The 18,406-nt window shown below is 36.7% G+C and overlaps 1 protein-coding gene across 4 annotated transcripts in view; it reads right to left on the bottom strand.

The window, feature by feature from the left end:
- Positions 1 to 18,406, bottom strand: part of ODR4 (odr-4 GPCR localization factor homolog) — a 31,213-nt gene that overhangs the window by 7,471 nt on the left and 5,336 nt on the right. For 2 of the 4 annotated variants that reach the window (XM_053658493.1, XM_053658494.1), the window contains exons 3-12: positions 17,837 to 17,971; positions 14,865 to 14,960; positions 12,519 to 12,625; positions 11,473 to 11,509; positions 10,592 to 10,732; positions 9,738 to 9,833; positions 8,901 to 8,969; positions 5,261 to 5,389; positions 4,462 to 4,550; positions 1,024 to 1,211 (exon numbers count right to left, since the gene is read on the bottom strand). In XM_053658493.1, the coding sequence (XP_053514468.1) occupies positions 1,024 to 1,211; positions 4,462 to 4,550; positions 5,261 to 5,389; positions 8,901 to 8,969; positions 9,738 to 9,833; positions 10,592 to 10,732; positions 11,473 to 11,509; positions 12,519 to 12,625; positions 14,865 to 14,960; positions 17,837 to 17,971 (1,087 nt within the window). Of the gene's footprint in view, positions 1 to 1,023; positions 1,212 to 4,460; positions 4,551 to 5,260; positions 5,390 to 8,900; positions 8,970 to 9,737; positions 9,834 to 10,591; positions 10,733 to 11,472; positions 11,510 to 12,518; positions 12,626 to 14,864; positions 14,961 to 17,836; positions 17,972 to 18,406 lie in introns of all 4 variants that reach the window. The other 2 variants (XR_008390295.1, XM_053658498.1) reach the window with 2 other exon arrangements.

Genomic DNA, 18,406 nt, shown 5'->3' with positions numbered 1-18,406 from the left:
CCAACCACCCAAGCTGGTGGTCTCCCACTAACCTGAGGCTTTACTGACAGATGGCTAATCCACCAAATACCTACCTGACTCACCATACTAACAAGAAAACTCTGAATCAAACACTGCTCTTGGGAGGGGTGGGAATTAGTTCAACAACAGAGAATAACTAAGGAATTAGAATTTAAAAAGGACTTAAAATTGCTACATTCAAATTTCATAAATATCCATATTCACAAGGAACCTAAAGACTTTCTACTATGATACCAGAAATTTCAAGACTGGTAAATGGCTACGTACCCAATATTCATTGCTATCTGCGAATACTTTTACCACGTATTTTTAAATGTTTCCGGAAGTCTGTCATACACGTACACATTTATTTAGAAAGATGTTTTCATAGCCTGCTCTCACTAGAAACAGAAACAAATCATGAAGCAAAGCAAAGCAAAATAAAACAAAACAAAAAACCAGCTTCCCAACACATAAGGTCAAAAGTGAAAATGATGGCTGGGGGAAGACAACGTGTCACGTAATTCAGATAGCATGGTCAATCTGTGCCCTTAAAAATAATACTGACCTACTTTCTGGAACTCTCCCCATTTCAGCTTAGCATCCAAATTTAATATAAAGGGAGTAGGAAAATAGTATGGACAAGATATGTCATTAAGTATTTTTAAAAGCTCTGTAAAGATGTTTAACCAAATGATTAATCAAAATAATGGGTTTTCAGAAAATTTCTTTTAAAAGAAATACCTTAAAACCATAATTTCCACCTACTTAAGGCTACCGTTGTTTTACACAGATCTACTTGCTAGGCTTAGAAACCGTGAAGTACAGTAAATGTTGGCACAATTTTCCAGGCAGACACTGACTGCGTTTATATACGGAGAGATTAGACACGTTTTTAAAACCATGCACGTATCCAACATAACCAGTTTTAAGGAACTCTAAAGACGTGTTATTTAACTAGATGTCTCATAGGTAATTTTAGCAGTAGTCCAATCGGGTTCTTAAATAACATCACATAATTACCTGTGTTTATTTCCTCTGCAATTTCCAGATCTTCTATTTGAATCCTATGATCTAACATCTCTATAAAATGGTCTCTGATTTCTTCAGCTGACTCATCGCCAAATTTATAATCACATAACATGACTGCGGATCCCGGAATGGGGGCAAAAACTCGGTGAGGGAGGATGTGAAACTCCTTTTCGGAATCTAAAAGGAGAAGAAACATCATCAATATTTAGATGGTCTGTCATGGACATCAGTGATATATATTTTATAAGTATATGAAAGCATCATACATATACTAATAGAAATAAAACCTAAAAGTCATTTTCACTTTCTAACTGGCCTGGCACAAGATTGTTCTTACTGAATCCTCCTGTACCTCAACACACCTGGTGTCCACGAGGAACCTAAATTATACTCCCATGAACTATGAACTCATCACTGCCTTCAATATGAGGATGTTGTTGATTACACAGTCCTGTATTATCTACTCTCCTATGAAAGAATACCCAGGAGAAAATTTTGTTCCTGGTCTCAGGAATTGCTATTATTGTTTTAACTTTATAAACAATTCTCCCCTCTTCATGCAAGTTCAGACCCAAATTAGTAGCCAATCTATATCAAGTGTCTAGAACATGATAGCATGCATTTTTGTATATGTGTGTATATACATATAGATACACAGTCAGCAACCTTATTGCCGACTTCATCTTATGAGATGCTAGTAGCCCCCTGTGTCAAACATATGTATTTTATATACTATATATTTTATATACTAACATCAATATATATTTTGTATAGTAACCTCACTACCAATTCCAACTTGCTTTCTTTTCATTTTCCCTTTGCCTCATTCTTATTACTAGTATTTATTATCCTGATCATTAATCTTGATTAAGTTCTTAGTTACTCTTAGGAACTTACTACATGCTCTCCATAATTAGTAAGGCATACACATCCTATCTTTCAAATCAGATTATAGGTTTCTTGAGCCCAGGAATCTGGTCATTGACTTGTATCTATCACGTTGCCTTGAACTGAGCAAACATTTAATGAATATCTAATACACAGACATACTAAATGCTGTACACTAGAATTAATATTCTGGGACATCAATCAGCACTACATATTGTCATAAACAGCGTTAAGTAATTTTTAGAAAAAACAATCTGGACCTAAATAAATAATGAGAACTATGTTTCCTTCTTCTTTGCATACTCAAAATAAAATGTATTTCCCCCAATTTTCTAACTAATCCCCCGAGATTTCTAACATCATCTCGGGTCCACACGAACACAGTTTTGTTTGGCTCAACACCAGGATTCCAATGAACTAGCAACAAAGATCAAGACTTTGTGCACAGAATGACCTCTTCCAGCAATGCATGTGATTTAAAAAGCTATCAATACATAGACCAAGTAGAAGTGGGCTCACTTTGATAGTAACCTGCATTTCCTGCCAAAGAAATGAGTGGTAGCTTTATGTAACCACAAACAGAAGACGAAGGATGTCTTAAATGTCAGGGGAAATGCAATGACTTGAATTCTATGTCTCTGCCGTACTCTGCTTATCATCTTGTCTTCATAAGAGAATTAGAACAATTTTACTTTGACCAGACTGCCATCTAGCTGTAAAACTATATTACTGAAATTGGTACTGTAACACATAAATTGTTCACACACTGAAATCAGGAATATATTATTTTATTTGAGGCCACAGTTTCTTTAAACAGGTTAAGTTCAAAACTTTCAATGATGGCTATAATGTCTATGTTCAATTGGCATTCAAAACTTAAAAACTATTTCAAACTGCATTCTTTCTAGCTTTTCCTAAAAAAGAGATAAATATGCTTGCTATAAAATTAAAAGTTTACAGTATTGGTTGCAATGAATTTCAATTACTCATTAAAAAAGAAAAAGCACATAATTTTCAAATTAAAAAGTTAAATTAGCCATTTGGTATCCAAATAAGACCAAGTTTTCTAGTTGGTCTGAAGTTTAAAATGGGAAAGGGGAACCTTTTAAAAGACATATCTTAAAAACTATTCTAAAAAGAGTCCTTTAGGAATATTCCCACAGCAGAACAAACAGTTCAACATTATTTGAGTAGTTCAAAACAGAAAAAAATTTAAATTTAAGCCAATATGATAAGAACTGGGTATCTACTGATTAACAGAATCCTAACTCATACTCAAGTATTACGGCACTTTTTGTAGAACAGGTGATAGCTGAGCTGACTCCTGAAAGATACGCGGCCCTCTGCAGGAAGGGACGAGAAGTGCCGTCCAGAGCGAGAACCCTGACCGCAGGCGGAGGCTGCAGTTGCTCAGACAGTGAGGACCCAACACCAGGAGAGCTATACTGTACACAAAGTCAAGGAGCAAAAATAAGCCGCAGTGAGATGAGGCTGTTAGGCTGACTGGGTGTCTAAGTGAGCAGGTTTCACACAAAAGTCTCAATCTAATTGCTACACCTAGGATTCAAATTCATTTCTCAGCAAAACTATACTTGGCAAACACTATACATTTCACTACTAGTGGACAGAAGTTCAGGGTTATTTGTCAAGTACAAGAAGGACAAATGTTAAACCTGGCAGTTCCAGTAATCTTTCAAACTAGGAATACAAAAAAGATTACGATTTGCCCATTGAACCTAAGGTACTGTCAGTAGCACTAAAGGAAGCCAGTTTTACAGAGGAGCTACGTTTTCTTCTATAAATATAAACATATTCCCTTTAACAAGCTAATACGTATGTTTCAATTACGTGTATATTCAACTGAATTCTAATCTACTCACATCTGGACAGTGGCAAGGTGAAGATGAATAAATGTGTAGAATTAAAAAGCATACTCAATATTATAATTTTGTTTGAATAAAATAATTGTTTTTAATATAAATTATAGGAACACTGTAAATTATGTTTCAAAAATATAATAGTTATGATAGGCTATAACATGATGACCCAGACTTTTTAAAATCTAACAAAGTCTGTTGAGTAGTAGGTAAGAAGTATATATAAAATAGCACACAAAAAATTTGGTAGGAATAAGATATCAATCGCACATATACCACACATTAATACCTATTAAAGAATCTATTATATAATACTAAACACAAATAAAATTTTTTATTGCAAATTATTTTAAGAAACCTAATGCATATTAATTTTAAAAGTTAGGTTTAAAATGTTACCACAGTTTTCCAGTCTGGCAGAAATTCATGAAGAATTGTTTTAAAAACCTTCCCAGAAATTGTTAAATGTTGACAGATTTGCTATTTTAAGGTGCTCAGAATTCTTTTTTGGTGCAACTGACAATTTTTCATCCAATAAGAAAAGATACACATGACACATTATTGTTAAAGACAGATACAGGCACTTATAAAAGATGACATATACATCTTGACAGCCATCAATTGAACACATGCAAAAAAAGTACTTAATTTTATACTCATAACTTTTTTCTCTGGAATCTCATTCAAAAGCAGATCCTCAAATAGTATTTCGCAACGATCAGCAACTGTATTCAATATATCTCTCTTCACTGCCTATGGAAAAACAAAACAAAACAAATTACAAATAAGAAACAAAACCTGTTACTTTCAATTTGCATTATTTTACTACCAAAAACCCTCACGTAGCTGGTTTCCCTGTATAATCATGTCCACTAAATAACTGATACATTATTCTCTTTTAAATGTCCATTTACTTAGCATGCTTACTAACATTAATAGTTTAAAAGCAAATCTGCCTACCTCATCTAAATAATAAATTAAAACCAAATAAATAAATGAAATTTTGCATCTGAACAAATAATACTAGCGTTCCAAATTAGGAAATGTGTAACTCTGACAAAAGTGCCAATTATCCTTTTTTAAATTTCTGAATTATAGAGATTATAGAACACTACCTAACAATTCTCCCAATGGAATGCTTTTCCTGTTATTTAAAAAGTTTGATTTCCCTTAGCAGAAACCATTTCCAATGTACTAATAACTCACAGATAACTCGCAACTGTGGAGCACTTACTAAATCTGTATAACCATTACTTTCAAAAAGTCACAGAACAGATATTCTACATATGAAAATCTTGCAACCAATTACATGGTATAACTGTACTGTCCAACCAATTGGACCTTTATTAGTTAAATGAAATGAATAATTATGAAATCTGAGAGTGGAAAAAATAAAATTCTAGCATTTTTGAGTAATGACGGGAACAGGCTTCTGTTTTCCACGTGCAGTACCCCCCTGGTACCTGCACAGCCTCTTTAACCTTGGGTTTGTTGCTCTGGATGTAAGCTCTGCACTTCACAGCGCCCTTCAGGTTCACGGAGCCGCTGCAGATCTGGACAGTGGCTGTGGATCTGTGGTCTGAACTCAAACGCTGAAAGACAGAAACCACTTTAAGTTCTAATGGCCAACAGTATATTATTACCCATATAAACTACATTATTAAGTAATTGAAATACTTAAACATTATAGAAGCCATTTCATAAAGAAGAAATTTTTGACTGAATCATGTGTTTGAAAATATTCTCCACATTTATTATTAAAAGACGTTCATATCTCTCTTTGTAAGTTACATATTATTTTCTGAGAATTCTGAAGATAGTGTGAAAGTAAACACAACTACATCTAAACTTTCTCTTACTGATCTATAATCCAGAACACCAATATTCAATCATCATATTCACTAAAATATATATAATTTGCAGATGACTCAGGTAAGTATTATTACCATGAAAAGATGTATAAGGAAGACATGATCTAACAGGGGTTACATGGCATGCAATGGAAGATCTGCACAGCACATAAAGCCGGATATGATAAACATGGCAAAATCATGAGCAATGTGTAGACGCCCGTTTATTTCTACACGGTCAACTCCTAACTTTCACAGACAGAAGCAATGCTACACGCTCCACAGCAGGAAGAAAGCAATCAACTACATCTGTCACCAGAAATGGCGTCAGTGGTCAGAAGCAGAGATTTTCATCTCGGAGTCTCGGTCACCTTTGTCTAAAGAGAGTTGGTTCATGCTGGGTGCTGGGATGTTTCAGAGACATTTCAACCTTATCAGTTTAACAACAGCCAAAATGAGGACACATGGGCAGCGCTACCAGGGGGTATGAAATCCCAGTGGAAGTGAAAACGATGTGTAAAAATCCCACACAACGGACACATAACATGGATTCTATGTACACCTGGAATACAGCGTGCAACGATAAGGTCAATTCTGAAGGACAAAAACAAATCATGCAACTTATGAACAGTGCTAACTGTGCGTGTGCAATAAAGAACAATCAGGAATTGATGAGAAAAATGGTGACGAAATCAAATGACTTCAATATTTTAGCTACTGAAAAAGCATTAATAGTCAATGTCTAATGTAATTCAAGCAAAAGCTAGGTTTTTTTTTTCTTGAAGAATTTAAATTTAACACAGTAAAGGTCTTGGTGGTAAAAAATCTGTAACAGACCAAATGGTTCGAAATGTTCCAGGTTCATTCAAAAGTGTCCACAAGCCAAGCAGCAGGGGACAAGGCTGACACATATCTGGAATAGGCTTCCAATGATACTTGCAGACGTCACTGGGACATGGGCGAGGTGGGCGTGCAGGAGGAGGAACGGGCTTCTCCTCCACTGCGAGGAGCTTTTCTGTAAATGAAACTGTTCTATTTTGGCAGATAATACTCTATTTACACATCCACCTTTAATACGTATCTTATAGTATGTAACACGCTGATGACATATAAACCATATGTGTATAAATTAGTGCACTGTTTTCCAAAGTAAAGGAGACTATATGTACAGGAACACACACACACACACACTCACCGCCCCCCCCAAGGAGAAGAGTTTTTAAAAGACATGGAAATCGGCTCACTCCTTTTAGGTGGACATGTATCTGAGTTCTACACACATCAACTGCTCTTGGTTTCTTTGGACTTAGGAACAGACCAGCTCACGGAAAGGCTTTGGGAACCCAACCTGTTCATAAATGGAGGGACTTCTGTGACACCGGCATGGCACGTAGGAAAAGGAAAGATCCCTCTGGTTACAGAGGCCAAATGAAACTCTACAGAAGCGGCAGCATTTGGGTGAGACCTCACTGTCCAGAGAGGACCCTGACCGTCTGGACGATGGAAGAGACGCCTGGCTCCGGACACACACGGGGTTTGGGAGCACAGAGCACATCCTAGAAGAGTACGTTAGACAATAACGGAAGGACAGGCTAAGGCCATGAAAAGCCTGGAATCAGACCTTCTAACTAGTCAATATAGAGCAATTAAGGAATTTTAAGCAAGGATAACCATCAGTGTCTGATCCTTATACACACTTAATAAGTATTTTCTGGGGAAAAAAAGTAAATGAACAAGTGAATAAATGTGATTTAAAAAGGATCATCTGTAAGATATGTCTAATACATATTTTAAAAAAAGAATCAGAATTTTCAGAAGCACAATCACTCTGGACAAAATGAATAGATGGAGGCACCATTTCCAAGTTACTTGAGGTGACACAGGTAAAATAACAATACTGCCAGGCCAATGGCAGCGGGACTGACTACAGGAAAAACAATGGATGAAGTCAGCACTGCAAAGAAAGGATCAACAAGACCTGATCGAGGCTGAACAAGAGGAAAGCGGCATCGAGTATTTATTGACTACTTATTATATATTGATTTTAAAGTTTCCAGCTGACTGACCATGGAATGACTAATAAAAACATACTATGCTATATAATATTAAATGTCATTACAACAAATTACCTATATGATAATTTATAATATTGACTTCCACTCTTCTCTCAATATTTCCACTCTATATCATATCTTCCCACTGTAATGTTATCACTAAAATAATTTTAACTGAATTGTTTGATAAACCAAGAGGTCACATAAGCATAACTAGTAAAAACATTTAAGTAAAGGAATGACTTTCAAACAAAGGACACTTCTAAAATTAAATTTAAAAAAGAAGGAAAACAAAAAGTTAAAAATACTTTTAAAGTATTGAGGAAAGACATTAAGAACTAATGTTGACGGGCATAAACCCAATGACGATTTAGTGATGCTCTACTGCTCAACAGAGAGAATGAAAAGAAGAAATCAAAACATTTTCATAAGTCTATTTTATTCAGTCAAAAAATATGCAAGTCCTAAGACTATACTTTCAGGGATCATTTCTACAGTCTGTTACTAAAAAATATGCAAGTCCTAGTAATATTTTTGTTTCAACATTTCTAGCATAACACTGAAATTATAAGTTTTCTAAAAACATGGATGTACTTTGTACCCTGTCTGTTTTCAAGGAAAATTCCAAGCAGGATTAAAATCAAAAGCATGCATAGTTTTAGGAATAATTGGCAGCTTTAACTTCTTATTCTTCAAGATGGCCCAATTTTCAATTTCTGAAAAGAGATGTGTAACTTAAAACAGCCATAAAAAACTTAAAATTGCTGATAATGTGTGATTCTTATCAAATCATAAGAGGAGTAAATCTACTTCATATTAAGTAAATGACAACCCCTGGCATATCCGCGCACACATACTCTACCTTTAAGTTGCTGAGAATTACATCTGTGCTCATACAATATACAACCCCAAATACTGCACACGCATGTGCATATATGTGTGTGTGTGCACTTGTGTGTATTTACACTTAAATGCTATCTACTTTATGGCAGAAGTTTAGTAGTCTTGGGCTAAAAGACCCAAATAGGTTTCATTAAAATTGTGTTTCTTGGGAGTAACTTTCCTAGAACGGGACATTTTTTAGTCTCTTACATCTCTAAAATTTTTTACTGTAATTAGAAACATTAAAACAAACAATTTCATGAAGGTTATTGTTAGAAATAACGTATTTTAGACAAGTAGGATTTTAAAATATTTACCAGCTGTGTTAGTACTCTGACATCAAAAGAATGACCAATCGCTGGGGCATTTCCTCTAGAAGATTTTTTCTGGAAAAAAAAAGTTAAAAAACTAGATTATTGAGATCAGAGTGGAACATAAAAGATGATTTGGGAACTATCCTACACACACTAAATAACCTAGAGGAAAAGACCTTATTATTTGTTTTATTTTAGCTTTTTCTACAGACATGTTATTTTGTGTATTCTGCAACAACCAATAAGGACTATTAAAAACCATTAATTTCCTACTTTTATTGCTCTAGAGCAAGGACTGGCAAACTATGGTCGAGGGGTCAAATCCAGACCCCTCTTTGTAAATGAGGTGTATATTTGTACACCCGTCTTTGTAAATGAGGTTTTACAGGCACACAACCAAGGTCATTCACTTACATGTTGTTTGTGGCTGCTTTCATGCTACAGCATCGGAGCTGAATAGCTACGACAGACACCAAATGGCCTGCAAAGTCTAAAATATTTACCGTTTGGTTTTCTCCATAAAGTTCCCTGACCCTTGCTCTGAAAAGACAGTGCACCACAGTTTCTCCTCAAATTAAAGCTATTTTTGGAGCCCATAGAGACCCCTCTTTAAAATGGAGAATCTTAGTCTTCAAACTACTATCAGGGCAGGATTCCAATTACTTCAGAAATTATCCTCCATCATTTTGAGGGAAACATCTGCCCTTTACTTTAAAAGATCTTAGAAATAAGTAGACGAAAACTGTTTTCATGAAGAAAAGGACTAAAGAACTAAGAACAGTCATCTTTTATTTTGCCTTAACACAAATAATTTCATCAGATGATTTTCTCATAACTCACCTGTCCTTCTAGTAGGTCACAATCTTCAGCTTTAACTTGTCCATTAATCAAATAAACCCCATTTTCTATTTGCTTGGCCCAGCGTGCCAGTCCGTTCTTAAGAGAAACACAACATGGTAGCTTTCAGACATGATGCCATCTCAGATAAACTCCCTAGAGTCAACTTCTTCCACCTAATACACTGAAGTAGTAAAAATCCCTAAGTATCGGTAAATCCCTAAGTATTGGTATGTAAACTTGGTCTCACAAACAACAAAAAATGTGTAGCCTCAAATTTTGGCACCTTACTTATATTTAATAACAGTGTTTCTAATCTTTATCCCAAACTACCATTCATATCACAGACTTACGAGGCTTAGTAATTTGCATGGACACAGTCAAATACACTCAGTAACTTCCATTACCTTTTAAAAATGTGAGAAAAGAGAAAGCGGCTGAAGTATATAAGGCGGCATTAGAGGGAAAAAGAAGTGACCTCCATTTGCCTCCTTCATTGGAAATGAGATATGAACAAAAGAATGATACAGAAATTTTTAAAAGGACTGAAGAGAAAAAAATCCATGAAACCCAAGAGAAAGCAAAAAGACCAAACAATATATATTCTTACAAAACTGTATTTTATAACATAGACAATTATGTTAATTAGCAAATATTTATGGAGCGCCTATTATGCTAAGTATGAGTATACCAATATTATGACATTGTAATCTTGGGTCATAAATTAGTTACCCCAAACAGTATCATTATAATTAGAATGCAGTTTTTGAGGATTATAAAACAAATGGCAGACAACCAGAACAAAAGCAGATTACCTATTCAGCAATCACTACAGGAAATTCCTTTTACCCCGATACCTTTGTATTTCTCTCCAGAGTATAGCTGACAGAAGTAGCAGACAGTGGGATGTGGATGTTAATATGAACTGTACACTCTAAAGAGTGCCACGAGGTTGAGAGTCCGTTCTGATACTTCCAATCTGCGGGTTTTGCTGAACTCTTTAGCAGTGAGGAAGAAGGAAAAACATAAAACGTATTAGGTCATAATATGTACGACTTAATAACTCATACAGCATACAGCTAACGAATGTGGCCACATTCTTTCATTAAAGGTCGATAGGTTAGAATTAAGCAGAAATAAATCATGTATTTCAATTGAGTAATCTTCAGAATACTGCACTTGGCAACCCTCCAGCAGCCTGGAAAAGGACCAGACAGGCCCCGTTCAGAACTCTGCCCAGTCCTCTGGTGTTCTTGTTCTCTTCTGCAGCTCAGACAAGGCCAATTCGGAAACTGCACACACGAGGCAAGTAACCACCGGGTGACAACGTGTGCCGGACATTCTCCTGCCTGTCCCATCCTTGCTAACACAACTCTAAGCAGTTACTTTCTCACACTGCTTTCAAACACCTTAGTAAAATGTCACCATGGATTCTGCTGAGTACGGGTAAGTTGCTTAGTAGTCACTGGAACTACCAAGAACCCACATGGTTTTACTACCAGCCTCTCAAATATAATACACATGAACAAGGTAGGGGAGAGTAATAAAAATATGTCAACGACTAAAAAACACTAAAGTTTCTTTGTAATAAAATTAATATTTCAAAACTAAAAAACTGGTGGCTGTGGACATCAGTAGGAGAGGATAGCATTGAGAATGATAAAACTAAATACAGAATTAAATTTTATTTTTAAAATAGTTTGAAACAGAAAAATCTTTAAAGAGCAATTTTTCTTACCTTTGGATCATGGACATCATAAGTTCGACAAAATATTCTTTAATAATTAAGGATATAAATAACCCAATAGAGAATTAATTCTTCATAATCAAAAGAAAATAAACCATCCAAAAATAAAAATAAAATAAAGTGTAAGTATCCAGGAGTTTTTATAAAGTCATGCCACTTTACACACTTAAACTGTATGTATATATGTGTTCGTACAAATATACACACATATAGAAATTGCTCTGACTATAGTTGTGGTGCCTTAAACTATTTCTTACTACTTGTAAAGGCTGCTGATCACAATGAATAGAATGAAAACACTTGCAACATTTCCCTCAAACACACACCCTGTATAACAAATAGGAGTGCTGCTTTGGACAAGTCAAGCCTGAGATTTTTAGTGGTTCAAGGGGCCCATGCATGGAATGTTTTCGCTGAATATCCAAAGAAGTTAGAAGCCCGGCTTCTGCAGGAAGAATCCCGTTCTGAATTTTGTCTTTTGCCTCCTCGCTCATTGGGCCCCTGCGCTGCTCCGCCCCCTCCGGGAGGCATTCTCTTGCTTTAGAAAGACGTACAGTACAGAGGCCAAGGAGGCCCTGTAAGTGGCTTTTAGTGTCACTTGATCTTGGCTAAAGACAAAAATTTCTTGGATGTCCTAATTGTCCAGTTCAGTGAGCCTGCGTTTTCAATTGAACATTTTATCAATACCAATTGGAAGTGAAAATTTAACATAATAAAAGCATCGCTTGGCCAAGACTGTCAGTTGGGACGTCTCCCTCTCTGCAGGGGACCCACTGTGCCTGCGGAGGAGACGGCTGTTGAACAGTTTCCAACCCTCATCTTCGCCACTGCCGTCAAACCCTGCAACCCTGAGACGCGATCGACAACCATCATTACGATTATTATTGGCAGTCCCAATTATGTGTTATTGACAGAAAAACTTACAAACTATGCCTATTTCTTAAATACTGATTTAAATAAATGTTTGGGGGGGACTTGCAGGAACATTATTTTGGTATCATATACTTTTAAAACACAAGCACTTAAATAAAAGATACTTTTTCGTAGAAGAACAAATGTGAAGTGCCACACGATCTGAGACTTCCTCTTCTGTGAAATTCCACAGTCTTTTTTTGCTCATAGATTTTTCCATAGCAAATACCAGCTGGAATGGAGGAAAACACAGAGCAACTGAATACAAAATGAAAGAAGAAAAGCGACTGTAGAAAAAAAAACAATTATAATGTCCCTAAACAGCACTTAGCTTTAAAATTCCATGATTTTACCATTAAATTATCTTTTCTTCAGAAGAAAGAGTAAAAGTGTTTATTAATCACTTGGGTTCCCTATTTACATAACAAATGGCTTTTAAGTAGAACACTATAACCCACCATTATTAAGCATCAACTGGATGTGAAAAACTAATTTGGGGCAACTAACATTTAAGTGAAATATAGAGACTTCTATTTTATATTTTATTTTATTAGTACTTTTTTAATACTCACTCAAGCATATGCTTGTTGACTGTTAGAGAGAGAGAGTAATTGATGTGAGAGAGAAACATCAATTGGTTGCCTTCTGTACGTGCCCCGACTGAGGATCTAACCCGCAACCTAGGTGTGTGCCCTGAGCCAGAACACAACCACCCACCTGCTGGTGTCCAGGAGAATGCTCCAACCAACTGAGCCACCAGGCCAGGGCTAAAGACTTGACTTTGATTAGAATGGGAATCAATAAAAATGAAGCATGTCACCATTTGGCATCTCTCACTTAAATGTCACAGAACGTTTAAGGCAATACATAAGGACACATTAAGTATAGTATTAACATAAAGGAGAAGTTTTAAAAAGTCAGAAACAGCCCTGACTGGTGTGGTTCGATGGGTTGGGCATCACCCTGCACAGCAAAAGGTCACGGGTTTGATTCCGGTCAGGGCACAGGCCTGGGTTGTGGGCGTGAGACAGGCAACCACACATCTAAGTTTCTCTCCCTCACTCTCTCCCTCCCTTCTCCTCTCTCTAAAAATAAATAAAAATATAAATCTTACAAAACTCAGAAATAGTAAACATATTTATGCCAGAAATAAGAATTATAAAAGTACACACTTGATCTGGCAGAGGAGTCATAAATTTGGCTCTAAGCTTTCTAACAACGATGTGCACAGAGAAACCTAATCTGTTAGCTAATTCGCATGGTCCATCAAGAAGAAAACAACTGTAGAAAAGGCACAACTTTTTTCACAATGATATCAAAAGAAATTTTTTCAAAGACAGTATTACATGATACAATGAACAAAGTTTGTAACAATGACCTTATGGGAGACACTGGCAAGTTTTATAAAGTTAGCTTCTTACAGTGTCCCTTAATGCTGGCCAATTGAAACAAAGTTAGACAATTCAAACTCAATGCAATTTCTGAAATACAGCATTTATAGTCTCACAGGCTTGCCAGGAACAGAGATACACAAGCAAAAAGGCCTCACTGTGTCTCTCCCGCCAACATTCGCCCCATCCAATCCAGCCCCAATCACAAAGGATGCACAACCAATGTCATTCAATACCTAAAGATTTAGATTATATTGCAGACTGCTAATGAAATTGAGTAACTGTGAAATATACATTTCTTTAAAACGGAAAAGACGGTCGAAGCTTGAATAACTTGCCAGGGCAGAGAAAAATCGGCCCTTTTCCCCCCTCATTTCCTTAGGTGCAACACCAAGGTTTTGACAGCGGGGAGTGTGACAGCAAAGGCTATAAGACCGGAAAAACCTGGGGCTCCTGGAATTCTTATCTGCACACTTTCTCACCAGAAGAAGTGTCGGGGGGATTCATTTCAGTTTGCTTTGGGTTTTAAGGGGTAACAGCTTGTGAACTTTCATCTTTACATCCAAACTACGTTACCCAATTCACTGGTGTAGGAATAAATAAAGAGCGGGGATCCATGATAACTACTCTGTCCAAGAATACAAAATAAGTATCTGACTGTTGTTACTCTCAGGATTCTGAGAGACTTGAACAGGTGAAGAAACACAAAACCCACTCATTTCACGTTACAGCCACCACTTGAAACTAAAAGGAAGGTCTAGCCGAACAGGGCTACTGCATGACAAAACCAGTCAAATCATCGTAATTTGTTTCATGACAGTAAAAATGAATCTTTCAAAATATATAGTTTTGATTGGAAATATAAATACTGACACTTATTGAACACAAGATACCAAGCAAGTCGGTGGGAAAGCTGTTTCAACATAATCTCAGCATAAAGAATACGGAGTGGTGATCTACATACGCCTAGGATCACTGTGTGTGTGTGTGTATATATGTACATATATGTGTGTGTGTGTAGATCAAATAAAATAAGGGATAACTGTGATCTTATTACGAATTATTATAGTTCAGACTTACTCTGCGCAGAGCGTTTTGAAAATCATTTCCCATTTCCAAAGTTGTAATAATAAACACTCCAAGAACTAAAAGACCCCCAGGGAGCATTCGGGATACCTAAAGGCAGAAATGTATTACATTAACATTTGGCTTTGTGTTTGAGAAGCTAAATATTAAATCAGCAAATACTTACTGAGTACCACTGCACAGCACTGAGGTAGGGGCTTTGAAAAGTGGTTAAAACATTGAGGAAGGTATGCTAACCAAGATAAATGGGGTTTCATCATATACATAATCTTCCTAAAGTATCCTGAGCTTTTATCCTAAAATTACCTTATGAATAAAACCATTTAAGAATGAAACCCATTAGCTACATAAATAAGCAAATCATTTTCTCAAGAGATCAAAGACTGAAACACCTTCTAAAATTTTTTCAACGGCTTCCACTATCAGCTAAATGAAACATCAATTTTGCCTTATAATGCTATTTCGGACTCTAACATCTGGCTAATCTGATATTCAGAGCACCCTCATCCGACACGACTTTCTGTGAAATGTTAAAACACCTCTCAGAAACCTCTCTCTGTTCTTCACGCGTAGGCCTAGGCTTTCGGACTCCACACCTTTACTCGGGCTGTCCCTCGGCCTGAGCGGACTTCTTGTATTTTGGGAACCTTACTACTTGGTCTGGGATCCTTAAGGGAAGAAATAATTCACAACTACCTTTTACCCTTTTATCCCTATAATATTTAGCAGAATACTAAAGCCTGGAATTTGAACAGAGTCTGACTTGAAAATCTATCATTTTCTATTGTTTAGGTTTACCTCAAACTTTTAAACCTATTTACTGATATAATTGAGCATTTATGTTATTTCATATTGGATAAAAACACTAGCAAGTCTTCCTGTGTTCACTGAATGTGTGCTCAGGATAAACCTCCTACGGTGGAAGTTCAAGAAGTTATGCATATTTTTAAAGTGTCTGGTACATACTGCCAGCTGGTCTTCCGTGAGATCTACGATCTCCCCACACACCCCTCTGGCTGCCTCTTAACGCCCTGGGGACTTCTTCATACCACCTCTCCCCAGTGATAAGAGTGCTTTGGTCATCTCTTGTGTAGTTAAAATATACAAACAAGCTGATCATAAAGTTCAGTCTTCAGAAAATTAGATACCATAGTATAGTCCCTCGTATGTTGCTATCGTATCTGCTGGTTGTTTCCTCTGACTGCACAAATTCTAATTTACTATAGTAACAAAAACTTGAAATACAAAGAATAAACTTTTCATGTTTAGCATGGGGCACCTGCATATCTTTTCAAAATCACCGACATAAAATTAAACATTCTTTTCTAGAGGAAAAATATGAATATACTTTGCTACATATATTTTGTTTCTATGTGTCTGTATGTGTATACGTACATATATACATATATAAATAAATACATCTTTCTCTATGCACATGCACACACCCTTGGGAAATTTAACTTTAAAATATTTAGTATTTTTAGAAGATGGTATTAAATATTTCCTTGATTTTTTAATAACTACGTACCACCCCGCATCACAAACACAGACACACAGACACTAATAAACATGTGTATGTGTTTAAAAGACTTAAAGTCGATTTTGGAGAAGGAAATAATTCTACTTTTACCTTACTCCTTATTAGATGATAGAATCCATTCAGTGACGAGTTTGAAGTTAACTTAAGCGTCGTTCCTTACCCACACCCCAGTGTGTTGTCCAGCAGCACCACCGTCCTCCCGGAAGCCCAGGCTAAAAACCTCAGTAATCCTTCGCTCTCACAGTCTCTCTCCACTGCCAGTCTACGCGGTCACTAAACTGTCCTGATACTAGCTCTTTCTCTGAAGTGCTCTGGCAATGAAGTGTTGTTAGCTAACTGCTTAGCTCATTCATTTATCCAGTGCTTTGGAGTGTTCTTTAAACACCAGGAAAAACTGTGCACAACAGACAGAACCTCTGTTCCTCAGGAAGCTGAGTCTAGTTTAGGTTCACATCACTGTTTTGCTTGGACTTTGCTGTTGTACCTGTGTGTTTTCTGTTCTGTCCTCAGTCACTCTCCTTTCTACTCATACTGTATCCAGGCATGAAAATCACTCTCTAAATTACTGACAGATCGATCATATGAACCTCTCAAAGTAGGGAACTCCGCATGAAAGTCTACCATATAGCTACTGCCTACCAGACTCCTCACTTCCTAGGATGGGACTCCCAAGTCATCCATAACTGGCCCCTTATGGCCGTACGTCTGATCGCATTTTTCTCAGGCCCTGGGTTTCAATTATAACCACATGCCTGCTCTTCTCCTGACATACCATTAACTTTCATGCCTTTTGGGTCACTTATCCACACCGTCGCTGGGCATCCAGTTTGTTCCCTGACTTCTACGAGTAAAGTTCTATTCATCCTTCCCATTCAAAGCCTTCTACGAAGCTGTCTGAATCCAGCCACTGGCACATGTTCAGTCATTCCCACTCTACATTCCTTCAGCACACTTCCATTTTTATCTCACTTCTCTTATAACTTATTTGGGCAATCTCCTTCACTCTGGTTGAAATATAAATCCTGAGGATTTTTTTAAAAGTTAACCACCATTTTATTGCCTTGGTGCCTAGCTTGTCTTTAAAACAATCTGACCAGAAACTGTATTATCAATAATTACTATTACTTTAAAGTAAAATCAGAAATAAGCTGCATGACTAGTAGTAGGAGATAAGTTGAATAAAAACATAAATATTGACAATGGGAAAGCACAGCACGTAAGACCAAGAAGTCAGACCACCTGGGTTCCGATCCCAGCTCCACCACTTACTCTGTAATCTTGGGGAGGTTACTGAACTTCAAGGAAGAAAATGCAAGTTGGGAAAACTTAGGAATGAGCACTCTGAAGTCCTAGTCTAGTGATCTGAGGGTAACATGCTGTCAGTCAACAAACACAAACCGAACCGCACAGAAGAAAACTCGGTGACCTGCTTTGCATGCTCCGTGGCCCACTCTTCATCCACGTCGTCCAGCTTATCCCTGGGAGGCTTGGGGTTCTCATTTTTTTCCTCTCTGGGTGGTGTTCTAGTGGCGAGAACCACATAATCCTTCTGTGAAGAACACTTAAAAACAAATTAGAAATGCTTATTAGAGTGATACCTGACTGAGGAATGTAATGCTCTTATGATGTGCAAAAACTGAGCAACATTTATAACAGCTTAAACTGCTAATACCTATATTATATGGACTCTAGAGAAACCAATTTTCACGGGTAGCCTCACTCTTCTCATGCTATCTCCCAATATTTAATATCATCCTGCTATTTATTTCACATAATGGTCACTGCCAATGGCAGTGAATCAACTGCCATTTAAACCGAAAGATAATGAATATGCTTGGTCAATTTTCTAGTTATTATATTTACTTCCTATATAATTTGAACAGATGTGGTGGTTCAGTAAAATAAAGCAACAAATGGCCTTATGCATCTTACTTTCATTGAAATGAAGAATAATGTCAATAGAAACTAAAAAAGAAAAAAGCAACAAAAACAAATA

Source organism: Artibeus jamaicensis, unplaced genomic scaffold (assembly GCF_021234435.1).
Source record: "Artibeus jamaicensis isolate MK-2021 breed Jamaican fruit bat unplaced genomic scaffold, CSHL_Jam_final contig_2170, whole genome shotgun sequence".
NCBI classification, from domain to species: domain Eukaryota; kingdom Metazoa; phylum Chordata; class Mammalia; order Chiroptera; family Phyllostomidae; genus Artibeus; species Artibeus jamaicensis.
This window is presented reverse-complemented; position numbering and strand designations above follow the sequence as displayed.